The sequence below is a fragment of the Dromaius novaehollandiae genome, chromosome 1 (genome assembly GCF_036370855.1).
Source record: "Dromaius novaehollandiae isolate bDroNov1 chromosome 1, bDroNov1.hap1, whole genome shotgun sequence".
Taxonomy (NCBI): domain Eukaryota; kingdom Metazoa; phylum Chordata; class Aves; order Casuariiformes; family Dromaiidae; genus Dromaius; species Dromaius novaehollandiae.
This window is the reverse complement of record NC_088098.1, coordinates 57,036,783-57,049,021: the sequence shown is the minus strand read 5'-3', so window position 1 is coordinate 57,049,021 and position 12,239 is coordinate 57,036,783. Positions and strand designations below refer to the sequence as shown.

General features: G+C 39.0%; 1 protein-coding gene across 1 annotated transcript in view; it reads left to right on the top strand.

Moving 5' to 3' along the window:
* POLR3B (RNA polymerase III subunit B) overlaps positions 1-12,239 on the top strand; it is an 84,390-nt gene that overhangs the window by 58,474 nt on the left and 13,677 nt on the right. Inside the window, exons 24-25 of the mRNA XM_026117953.2 lie at positions 10,548-10,651; positions 11,821-11,987. Of these exons, the coding sequence (XP_025973738.1) occupies positions 10,548-10,651; positions 11,821-11,987 (271 nt within the window). The remainder of the gene's footprint in view (positions 1-10,547; positions 10,652-11,820; positions 11,988-12,239) is intronic.

Genomic DNA, 12,239 nt, shown 5'->3' with positions numbered 1-12,239 from the left:
TTTCTATGTCTGTTGAAGACAGTAAGGGACTCCCTCTGACCTTAATGGTAACAAATCATGACTCAGACATCCTCTCTGAATCTCAGCGGGCTAGGTGGTGTTAAGAAAGAAGTGAATGTAAATGACTTTACAAAATGTTTTGATCCTCTTGGTCTCACTGTGAAACTAGTTTTGACTGAAATAAATGTTTTCATTTACCTGTACAGTTGGAAAATCTATAATTTTAGTACTTTCAGCATGACCATCTGCTTTACTACTGTATGCGCTACACTGAACCTAATGTCTTAATGTTGTAATCTTGTTACATATTTAAGTCTTCTTTTGGTTTGAAAACATTGCTCAGCCTCATGTCAAAAATACTGGGGTGGTAGGGAAAGAGGCTGATACTACCAAATCTTTTCCATTGCAGCACAGATGCTCCTTTCCTGTTACTGGACAAACGTGATATTATCTTAATAACTGCTGGAACAAAAAAATCCTTACTTCCTTATTTTGACTTCTGAGGAATGGGAACCAGAGCATTCAAACAGTGTAAAGCACCAGCCTCTTAATTCTAGTGACACAAGTATCTTCTACGTCTGTGTTGAGGGGACAGAGAGAGAATCATTAGAGCTGAGGAAGTAATGGAGGACACTGTTTAGATTTGAAGTGTTCATTCTTACAATTAGTTGTAGTCAATGAATGTTGCAGTAATAGCTCCACTTATGATATGAGCTGAGGGCCACTGTCTTGCAAACAAACTGGCCTTTCTTGAGCAGTGTTCTCATCTCTTTGTCAGCAGATGCATGAAAGAGAGGATGCTGTTTGTTAGGAAGAGCTCCCTGCTACTGTGCCCTTCAGCATTTTATGCCCTTGATTTACCTTGCTTCTCTAGCCTCAGCCTCAGGTGGCTTTGAACTTGCTGTGCTGATTCACATCCTGTATTCTTGGAGTGGAACCAGGGAACTCTGCCCTGGAGTCAAACAGCAGAGAGCTGGTACTTGCACAACATCCATATGAAGATCTGAGCCAGTGAAACGAGATGAAACTGCCAGAAATGTCATCAGTACACAGAATCACAGAACAATTGGGGTAGGAAGGGACCTCTGGAGATCATCGGGTCCAACTCCCTGCTCAAGCAGGGCTGCCTAGAGCAGGTCGCCCAGGACCGTGTCCAGTTGGGTTTTGAATATCTCCAAGGATGGAAACTCCACAGCCTCTCTGGACAATCTGTTCCAGTGCTCAGTCATCCTCACAGTGAAGAAGAATTTTCTTGCATTCAAACTGCATTTCCTGTGTTTCAGTACATGCCCATTGCCTTTCATCCCATCACTGGGTACCACTGAGAAGAGTCTGGCCCTGCCTTCTTTACACCCTCTCTTCAAATATTTGTAAATGTTGATAAAATCTCTCCCAGAGCCTTATCTTCTCCAAGCTAAGTAACCAGCTATAGATCTGTCTTAAATGAAGCTTAAACAGTATCATCTCCAGTATTTTCAGTGCCTGTGTGATTGAAGTGAGGATGAAGAGCGCTGCTTGCAGATGGACCCAAGGCACAAGTGAGAAATCATTTTTATAATGTTCCATTGAGGCCTTTTTTTGACTTGCTGGGGCTATGGAAATACTTAAGCACCAGTGGCAACAAGGTGGCCAGGTGACTGAAATGGAAGAGTGCATCCCTGTTATGAGATGCAGAGCTAACCACAGTAATTGCCAGGTTTGGCAATCAGGACGTCTATCTAGAGCAAATCTGTCAATCAGAGGAGAGGTGAAATGGGTACAAAAGGCAATAGTTGATCATAATTTCAGCTTCTACCAGATACATTGCCTCAAGTTCTTTGTGGATGTTTCCCATGGAATGGAGTTGACGCAGATTTTCTCAGTATAGCCAGCTGTCTTCAGGATCACCCTTACTTCCACAGATGTGCAGATACCTTCCCATAGATCCATAAAATTGACTTTTGGAACTCTGTATTCTAAAGAAATCCTGCCATTTTTCTTCTCTTGTTAATAAATAGAGACTCTTCTGATGAGCATTGAAATATTATTCCTGATTATATTTTCAAGATGGCTTTTGATCCAAAAATAGGAAGCACTTAAAATCCTCTAGAATTTCTTATGATCTGCCATGGTGTCCATCACCATTATTGGAAAACCAGTACCCACTGGATGCTTCAATTAAAGTAAAGAAGGAACAGTATATTCTTGGTTTTCCTTTTAAAATGCAGTCTACTTCTTGGACTACTGCTATATAGAATAGTTTTGGTGAGTGAGGGGGAAGGTCATTAGCTTCGGAAGCAAACAGAAAGAATTGAGCAGTTGGGATGGTTGCATAGATGCTCCTTCAGGGAAATTTCCTGTGGAGTCTCTTTCAAATAATTTTTAGATCTGAGACACAATGAAAATATGCAGGACAGTTAAGCCTGTGGCAACTATTATAGCAAAGCCCACTTCTTCATATTTTTTGAGCTTCATCTAACTGGTCCTTGCTCCTATAGGTGGCATGTACCACTTTAGCTACAAGTTATTATATACAGTAATGATATGATCGGTATTATGTGTGATGAATTTTCTTGCTAGAGTAAAAAACAGCCTGCACATTATAGTAATGAAGTCGCTAGGTTAATCATGATAAAGGCTTTTGGCATCTTGCATGAAAAATTAAAGCAGGTAAGATTTTTTTCTAGCCTGAGCTATTGATGTGCACCTTTAGAAATAGTTACTTGAATGGAATTTAAATGGAGCTGATCTTCATACCTCTCCAAAAATCAAGAAAAAGTTTATTCCACAAATCTAGAACCATAGAGAAGAAGGGGAAGTGAAAGAACAATGCAAGGAAACAGAAGGGTGTATGGCAGGTTGCAAGAACACAATATAGCCTTAGGGTGCAAAGTGCCTTCTGTAAGTGCTAAATGCAAAGTAAGGCATCTGACAGTCTATAGGAAGCTCATTTTGTAGGTCTTGAAGGACAGACATCTCACTAGTACTCACTCTTGCTACTTATCAAACCCTGATATTCAGGATCAAATACTGTAGTGGAATATGTGGATATTTTCTTTAATATCTGGAAAGCCACAGAACACTAGCAATATTTTTTTCTGAAGTAAAATACCTGTGGAAATTCCATAGTAATGACAAGCAACACCCTAAATGCTGTAGGGAACTTAGAAGACTTTCATAATTATATGTGGGATCACATCAGGTTAGAATGACTGATCCCCATATATCTATGCTTTGGGCCTATAACAGTAATAAGCCAACAACATAAATTATTCATATTGCCAAATGTGCCTTTCAGCTTGCCTTTGGAGCCCAGAGTGGAAAACACTGTAACAGTTTTGCTACAGGTTTTGGAGGCATGTGCTTGTTAGCTGTCCAGCACATCAATCTGTAATAATCTCTTTTGATCTGGGGAGCAAGCATATTCTAAATTACTACATCCTGCTAGGATACATACCCTTACTGTTAGTAGACCTTTCAGTTCACTGGCTTGTACTACATTGTGGAAAAGATGTTACAAAGAATAGAAAAAGGGAGAGGTGTGCTTAGGGGAGAAGATATGTATTTTAGATACTAAGAAAAAAAAATACTGAGGGGAACACTGGAGTTCACTGTTTTGCAACTTCAGTATATAGTGAAGAACTGGGTCTTGACATCAGTGTTGAATTGCAGGCAGTGAAAGAACTTGGCAAAAGGCATGAAAAGGAAAGGGAAAGCCTCCCTTGCTAGCTGTTTAAAAATATAGCTGGTATCCTCATTCTCTGATATCAAATCAGAGAAGGATCAATCAGAACAGAAGAATATAGACAATTGTCTTGCAAAAATCCTAATACTAACAATTTAACAATTTCCTTTGAGAGAATTTTTAATTAGCCCTGCATTTGTTTGCTCATCATCTTCTGAATGCAGCTGGTTACCCACTTGAAGTTTAATCTGTGAATGTTAGTTTTAAGCCCATCATAGAGCCATTTAAACCTACGATGGGCTTAAGCTAACAAGTATCTTGATATAGTGAGGGGGAGAGAAAGCATATACTTTTCTTTATTGTCAATCTTTTCTGTGAAGTATTTTCATTTTCTAAAAGGAGTACATGCAAGTGAGATTTGATTTCATGGAATTGTAATGATAGTTTTAAAATAATTAAACCTGGAGAAAATAAGGTTACATGAACCACATTTCTCAAGTTTTTTTTCATGGGTCTTTTCTTGTATTCCAAATTGATTTGTATTCCAAAGCTATACTATGTCACTGGGGCAGAAGGAAGCAGAGTAACAGGATCGGAAAGTGTCTGGGATACAACAGATTAAATCTCACAAACCAGCTTTGGCCTTTTGTTAAAGAATAGCCTTTCATTAAATATGTATGTAGATTCTGTAGGCCTCTGTAATAATTTAGATCTATGCTACTGCATCTGTATTTGCTACCTTCTTTGTGTCCTCTCCCATGTCAACACTCTTTTGGCAAGGGTCACCTCTTCCTGGCTGTCCACCACACCCTCTTTTCATGCAAGTCCATCTTTTAAGTACACTTATTCCGAACTGCATGTAAACCCTAGCCTTCCCTTTGAGACCTGTCAACAAAGAAGGATGTGGAGAGGAGAGAAAAACAAATGCAAGACCATCGGGTTGTGTTCTAAAACTCACCAGCTAATAATTTGCTTTATCTCAATACTCATCTTCAAACTGGATGTTGCAGTAAGTTCTTTGGGACCGGAACTGTCCCATTAGTGTATAAAGCCCTTAAGCTTCTAGTGTATAGGAAACAAATACACATCAACTAGAGAAGACTTATTTTAAGCTTTAGAACTTTGTTTTAACTATATTGCATCATATATTTTCCAGAAGGATAAAGAAACTTTTCAGTTTATTATTTTATTTTTCAATCTTGCATTCTTCCGGCAATTTCAGTTTTCAAAGTACAGAAGGCTGAAGGATTGTTAAGCTAAAGAAGCTTCATCTGAGTTCCATACAAACTAAATTATTATATTTCCAGATTTCCTCTTGCTTTGCTACAAGTCACAATGAGGAAAAACTTGGGCTTCTTTGATGTGAAAAAAAGCAATATATCACTTCTCTGAAAGAACATTTCTCAGTCTCTCATGTGAAAAAGGATTAACACCTCCAACAAAGGTCCTGTAGATCACAGAACTAAGCAGCAATACTGAACAGTATTCCTGAGGAGTGGAAAAACTGTATTTAAGCAAGAGATTGTTTGAACTGGCAAACAGAAGCTTTTTAATAGCTGAAGATCTAAGATAAAGGATTAAACCTTTCTGAAGTATCTGCACTTAAACAACTCTAAAGACAAGGAAACGAGTTTAAATTCATGAAAGATGGTTTTTGTTTTCCTAAATGAACCATGTTCTTTAGTGTCAAAACAAAATCCATTTACAGCATTGTCAACTACGTAAACCTGCAATACCATTTATCTGCCAAAATCTGGGCTTGCTTGCTTTTTTGAATTTTTACTGATTTGGAGCATCTGCCTATTGCTTGTCTAAATTTATAGTTGAGAACAACTTATCTTTATCCTTAAATAACCACTTGTACAGTGCGTATAAGCGGAGCAATAAAGTAAGATGTTAGTTTTAAATGACTACTTGTGTCATTTTCCCCCATGTTACAAGTCAGACTTAGTACATTATCTCTAATGAAACATCAGTGGGCTGATAGGAATTGAATGCTTGAAGTGGTATTAAAAAGACTGCTGTTACATGACTGCAGGAATGTGAGATGATTAAAACTCATTAGGCATCAGGAAAGGTAGGAATTTTTACCTTATTTTTATCTTCAAAGGTAGAAAATGAGATGTCAGAATTGCATTAGAACTTCTGATGTGGGTTTTTTCTGTTTGTTTTTAACAAAACCCTTGGTTAGCTTGCTCTCTTAAGAAGAAAATTACAGCATTTTTTTATCTCAAGCAGCAAACAGGTAACCTTCTGACCTTTTCAGTAAATCCTCAACTGAACCTCTGAAATTGGGGTGATTTAGCATTTTATGGCACAGAACAAAAATCTCTAATTCTGTTTCCAAATAGTGTATCCTGAACACACATTTTATTAAGCTCTTGACTCATTCAGCCATGTGTATTTTGTAAAGTTCCTATGGTTATTGTTTTACAATAGCTGCTTCCAGAAGCATTGTAAGGGTTTCAATTAATCAGCTCTTTGTGTGCTTCAGACTATGCAAATTTATCACATCAGACCATTCAGCAGCTCATGGGAAAGCAGTGTACAAACTGTATTGTCTTCTAGCACCTCCTCTCATTTAGAGTGATGTTTTTAATAAGAAAACTAATCAAGTTTACTTATGCATTATTTATCTGTTAATTTTAATTCTGTTCTTTACCTTTTATGTCAAATGGGTTGTAGCAAGTGATATGATAGATCAGTGAATGATTCAACATTGAACAAAGCTTATACGATACTGCAGTTTTTTCTTCTGGACTTGTTTTATACTTAGTTAGCCAATACAGTATGTAATTAGAGGGTTTTGAAGCAGATGTACATTTTTGTTTAACCTTATTAATATTTACTGATCTGTTTGTAACTTGTCCACAATATACGGTGCTGTGTTATAGCTACAATTCCTCTTAATTCTGTGATGTAGTGTAATTTCTCATAGGAGTATTTATAAATTCTATCAAGTTTAGTAAATCTAAGACAGACACCTTTTAGGTTATTTTTAGCTCTTCTACCACTATATCAATAGAATAAATAAACAAGTACATTTCGTAATGCACTTCTTTTCATCTCGCTGATAGAAACTGGTATTACTGCTGCTGCTATTCAGTTAGTCTCCTTTGCTCTCTAATGTCCCTCCTGCTGGTAGTAATTAGTTTTCTATATTAGGTTGTTTTGACTTATGTGATTATTTTTTTTCATTTGGCATGTGCGTGTAGAGAAAGCATCTTATTGTAGCTGGTGAAAAACTTTCCCATACTGTTGTGTTTCCTCCCTGTCCCCTCCCCACGTCCCCCCCTGCCCAAACCCCCCCATTGCTGAACTGCTGTTTTACAAGTCTGTGTGTGTGCAGGTTGGCAGCAAACTGTTAAAGCAACCATACCAAAGATACAAATTCTGGAAACATGAATTTCTCCTGATTGGAAAAAGAAACTCTTAAAGGACAAAAGTAAAGGAATTAAGGGATCTTTATACTCTGTCCTTAAATACTGCATATACTGGGCCCTATGTAGGACATGGGCATTGAGATCCTGTGAAGAGTGAGCCATGTGTGAGGATAGGGGCCATCACGCATAGGTAGAGGGCTGTCATTTAGTGACTGGTATAGTGGCTGTTTTATACTTGGAAATAAAACTACTGTAGAAATCTGACTTCAGCGTATTCTCATTTAAGCTGTTATCCTTGCAGTAAATTGCCATGCTCATTAATCCACTTTTTTTGAGAGAGAAATCTTAAGAGTATTTGCTGCCATTGTAATTAATTTCCCTCTAAGATGACATCATGAAATTCATATACAAAGCTTATTCTAGAACTGGATTTGGTTTTTAATTGAAAAGAAATGAGATTTAGCAAGCTACTATATGCTATCTTGCTCAAACAAGCCTATTGTTAGTCCACACATCAAAAAAAAATCTTGCCTATTTTTGTTTTGTCTGGAAAAATATTTGTAGCCTGTTCTGACTTTTACTATTTGATTGTTGTGCTAGATGTCAACTCCAGAGTCTGGAGGTGAGAGCAAATTCTGGCCCATAGTAATACAGCATTTAGTCTGCAACTCTATTGCTACATATCAGATGGAGCATGTAAAAATGTGTGAAGGGGAAGGTGGGGTGAATGTAACTGAATAACAGTATTTTCTATATCCTATTTGACTAAAATATATTCTGCGGAACAGTTTTCATGTGATGTCTAAATTAGTAGGAATTAGGACATCAGTAAAAACTTTCAGTAAGAGCCACAGACTCAAGATACCCACTAGCTTAAATGGGTCCTGTTAATGAATACTTTATGGGGAATAGTTGGGCAGCTCAGTTGTGAAATGCAGATCATACTTGGACAGGGCAAGATTTGGAAATTGAGGTTGTCATAAATCCAGCATCTTCTTTTTTCCTTTACTATTTCATTAGCCAGTTTCAAGCCATAATTCCACTTAGAATGGATTAATTCACTTGATCACTTTTTCATATTCTCCTCAGTGGCAGCTGCTTGGCAATAAAGTGCTGGTAGACTTGCCTTTTACTGCTCCTGCTGCAAGTTGGGGCTCAACAATTGCGGAGCAAAAAGAGTAGCAAATTCTGGAGCTTATAGTACAGACCTGTAAGCAGTAGCTTACTTTTGTAGAGCTTCTGAAAAAAAGTGACTGCAAAATGAAATGAAGTTAACATTTTGAAATGAATTGCAGTTACTTGCTTTTAGAAGTAGCATTGTTTACAGGAAGGGTGTCCTTTTTACAAGAAAGAATGAACATGGGGGGAAGAAACTGCTCTTGTCCCATTCTCTAGATGTATGTATATGCTGTAAGTCTGTTGTATAAACTCAGCAATTTCCTAAAATACAGAAGCTTAGAACTGAGCTTTTACAGCTTTTTTTTTTTTTCGCCCTAAATATAAATGGCCTAGTGAGCTTCACATTGCTGGATTCTGTCTAAATATTTTGTTTTTAACTTCTAAGCTCATTATGCTGTCTTTGTGTTAACTTGTATTAAAATCTGTCAGCTATGACTGGTCTCATAACCACAGTCAGCGGACCAGAATAAGTTAATTATTTACTTGTGTCACTAGTGCTCTTCATCTAATGAAATGCACAGCTGTGTTAGATCTGCAGTTGGGTGTGTAGGTCCCATTGTTATACAAGTCAGCGGAGGGTAGAAGCCGCTATGATGGAGAGCCCTCAGTTCTTTCTGCTGTTCTGCCTTTCTGTGTCGATTTCATGGATCTTTTATCATTCACTTTCACACAAAACAAACAACACAGTGGCTGTCTGCTATGGGAACCGTCTTGGCATATAAAAGGTTTTCAGAGCCTAAAGTAATTTTAAGTTAGCTAAGATTTAATTTTTGGCTTACAGGTGCCCTGAAGTCCAGATGCAACCTAACACTTAGAAGTAAATGGGAATGAGGAAAAATATACACACCATGATATATATAAACACACATAAATACATTTTTATATTTTTTTTTTAGGATAAAAATGCTGTGCACAAGAGAGATGGTGGGTTGTTTTTTTTGTTTGTTTGTTTGACAAATGATTGCTGCTTGGCGGGGAAGGGGAGAAGGATGTTACTGATTTATTGTAATAGAAAAATGAAAATTAGTTTGTAATAGGTTTAAAAACTAAATTCTAAAAGCCCCTGGATGCTCCAGTCCTTTTTTTTTTTTTTTTTCCCCTCCCTTCCCCCATACTTACCATGCTCATTCTATTAACTACTGCCCCATACACCTATCCCTGTCTTGCTTGGACAGTGGAAGAAGAGCTCCCTCCTGAGCAGACGCCAATATCCCCCTGTGAACTGGCTGGTGGGGGGATGCCTTTTTAGGGATGTAACCAGCACCCTTAGTCTTGCAGGAGCCCCCTCCGTTCCAGGACTGTTCCCAAAGCATGCTCTGGCAGTTGCAGCAGGCTGATCTCAAATAGCTTGCAGGCTTTTTCAGCTCTAAGGGCTTCTGGAAGAAATTGTCCAACTGAAACAGTAGCTTTGGTTCAAAGGAGTATGGGCTTAAGCAGCTGCATTTTAGCACCTGAATTTGAATGTTAGATCTCTCTGTCATTTATAGCTGTGGTATTTTCATCTGCAGAATTCACTGTAGAAACAGTTGTAAGAGTTGGGAAAGAAAATTCTGTGACATGTGATATACTATTTTAAAGGGGTTTCAGGCTCTTTTAATCTTTCCTAAGTAATTTAGAATTTGTCTTTTCGTTCTTTGTTTTAAATCCAATAATATGACTGAAAAAAGCTTCTGAAACTTTTAAAGATATTTTTTGTCAGTCCTTGAACACAAACTGTAAGCAGTCTGGGAAGCAGATCATACCTTGTAATTCATGAAGGGCAGTCTTCACTCAGTAAATGAATGCTACCTGAAAAAAACATTATTTTTATATTTTTCCCCTATTCATCTCCCCTCAGCCCCTGCCAGAGTCCTGACTTCATTCACTTGTTTTTATTTACAGTATTTAGCAAAGATACATATGATAAACGGATTGCAAATCAATAATAATTTTAGGTGCCCAAAGAGATGTTGTAAGAGGCTTGATTTTTTTTTGCTTTTCTTTCAGGCGATCATAGCACTAGCTCTAAAACCTACATCTCCTTTGAGGTGTTCCAGACTGGCTGGTCAGAAGTTTCTGGTTGCCTCTGAAAGCTACCTCAAGCTTTCTTCCCTAATTTGCTAACTCACAAATCACTGGAAGCATTATGTAAGAATATGCTAATTCTGCCAATTCTGTCTTCTAGCCTGCAGGTTGTGAGCGCTGGTCCTGGTAATGAATCAGGGTAAAAAGTGATGCATGAGAAAGAGAGGAGGAGGAAAACACTAAAGACAATCTGGTGATAAGTGTCGGCCCTGTTGGTGGTTTGCTGTTTGTGAATTGAAATGTTTTCTCTTCTGCAGGGGTGTGTGGACTGATTGTTCCTCAGGAGGACATGCCATTTTGTGATACAGGAATCTGTCCAGATATCATAATGAACCCTCATGGCTTCCCATCGCGTATGACGGTCAGTGGTTACGTTATGATTAAAGAGACAGTGTCCCCCAGTAGAGCAAGTGGAGTGGCTTAGCCAGAAGAAATTAAAAAAAGTTTGAAATGCACAGTTGCACTGAAAATATTCTCCAGTCATTATGCCATGTGCTTTTGGAGTAGTCAGCAATCTGTTTTGCATGATTCAAAGCATCCTAATATAAAATGAATAGGGATGTGGTCTGTTTGTTCATCCTATTCGTGTCATTCTGCATTAAACTAGTACTTCAGTTGTATTCTTTCCATGTGAAAGTTTCTTGTTTCCCCTGCTTCTTCTGTATTGGCCGTGTTGCTGTAGTATTAAGCAGTTTAGGGAAAATTGCATGAGGTGCAGGGTGGAAAGGAGTTTTAATATAGTTTTAGAGTTACACAACTTCTTAACATTACATCCTCTTGCCTGGAATTAATGCAAGTGGTGTACCTGTGCTGCAGGGCCACACTCAATACATCGCAGCTTGCCCTTTGTATGGGACTTCTGATGTTTTTCATACAGTCTCTGATCTTTTTTTCTTCATTAGCTTCTTCCCTTTTGTTCCCCTTTGTGCTGTCTAGTGTGTCAATCTCTGAGGCTGTCTTGGAGAGCAGAAGGCCACACTGGATCCTGCTCACTGTCCAGACAAGTAGAAAGAATGGGGTTGCCTAACTCTGGGCCTTAAAGAGGTTTCCAGACCCTGCCATGTGTCTGGTTTTCACCCCTTCACACAAGAGCACTCCCTATTCTCCTTGGGTTTCCTCTATTCCTCCCACCACATGCAGTAGCCCAGGCTGCCATCTCCCAGACACTTTGCCGTGCTAACTTGTGCCATAACTCATCCAGAGATGTGCTGGTACAGGCAAGCAGCTTCCCACGAGCCAGGTGCGCGTGCACTCTGCATTCAGCTGCATCTCTTTGGCCAGGCCAGGAGGTAACAGTGCATCCTGCCCCTGGGCTGCTGGGCAGGCTTCAGGGGCCACATCCTGGGCAGGACTGGGGGGGGCCTTGGCAAGAGGGCGAGGAACGAGCAAATTTTTCCCCACTGGAATAGGTGCTGCCAGCCATATAGAGGATGGTATGTTTTTAAAGTCCAGGAGCTGTTTGACAAGGGAGAGGTGCGTACTTGGGAAGGCAGCGCTCCCTGTTAACTCTGTTTGTTTGTCCTTGCACAGGTAGGAAAGTTAATTGAACTCTTGGCTGGAAAGGCTGGAGTCCTGGATGGCAGATTTCATTACGGAACAGCTTTTGGAGGCAGTAAAGTTAAGGATGTGTGCGAAGATCTAATTCGCCATGGTTATAACTACCTAGGGAAGGACTACGTAACATCTGGTATCACTGGGTAAGAATCTGCTGCATCGTTTTAGATGTTTCAGGGGAGTGGGAAAATCCTGTTGAGACACATCTGAAAAATATTCTTATGCCTCTGGAGCTCAGGAACTTTCTCTTATTGACAAGCTGCTCTGTGAGATGGAGAGAAGGGGCTGAAGAGATGGGCACTTCTCTCTCTCTCTCTCTCTCTCTCTCTCTCTCTCTCTCTCTCTCTCTCTCTCTCTTCTCTCTCTCTCTCTCTCTCTCTCTCTTTTTTAGTATT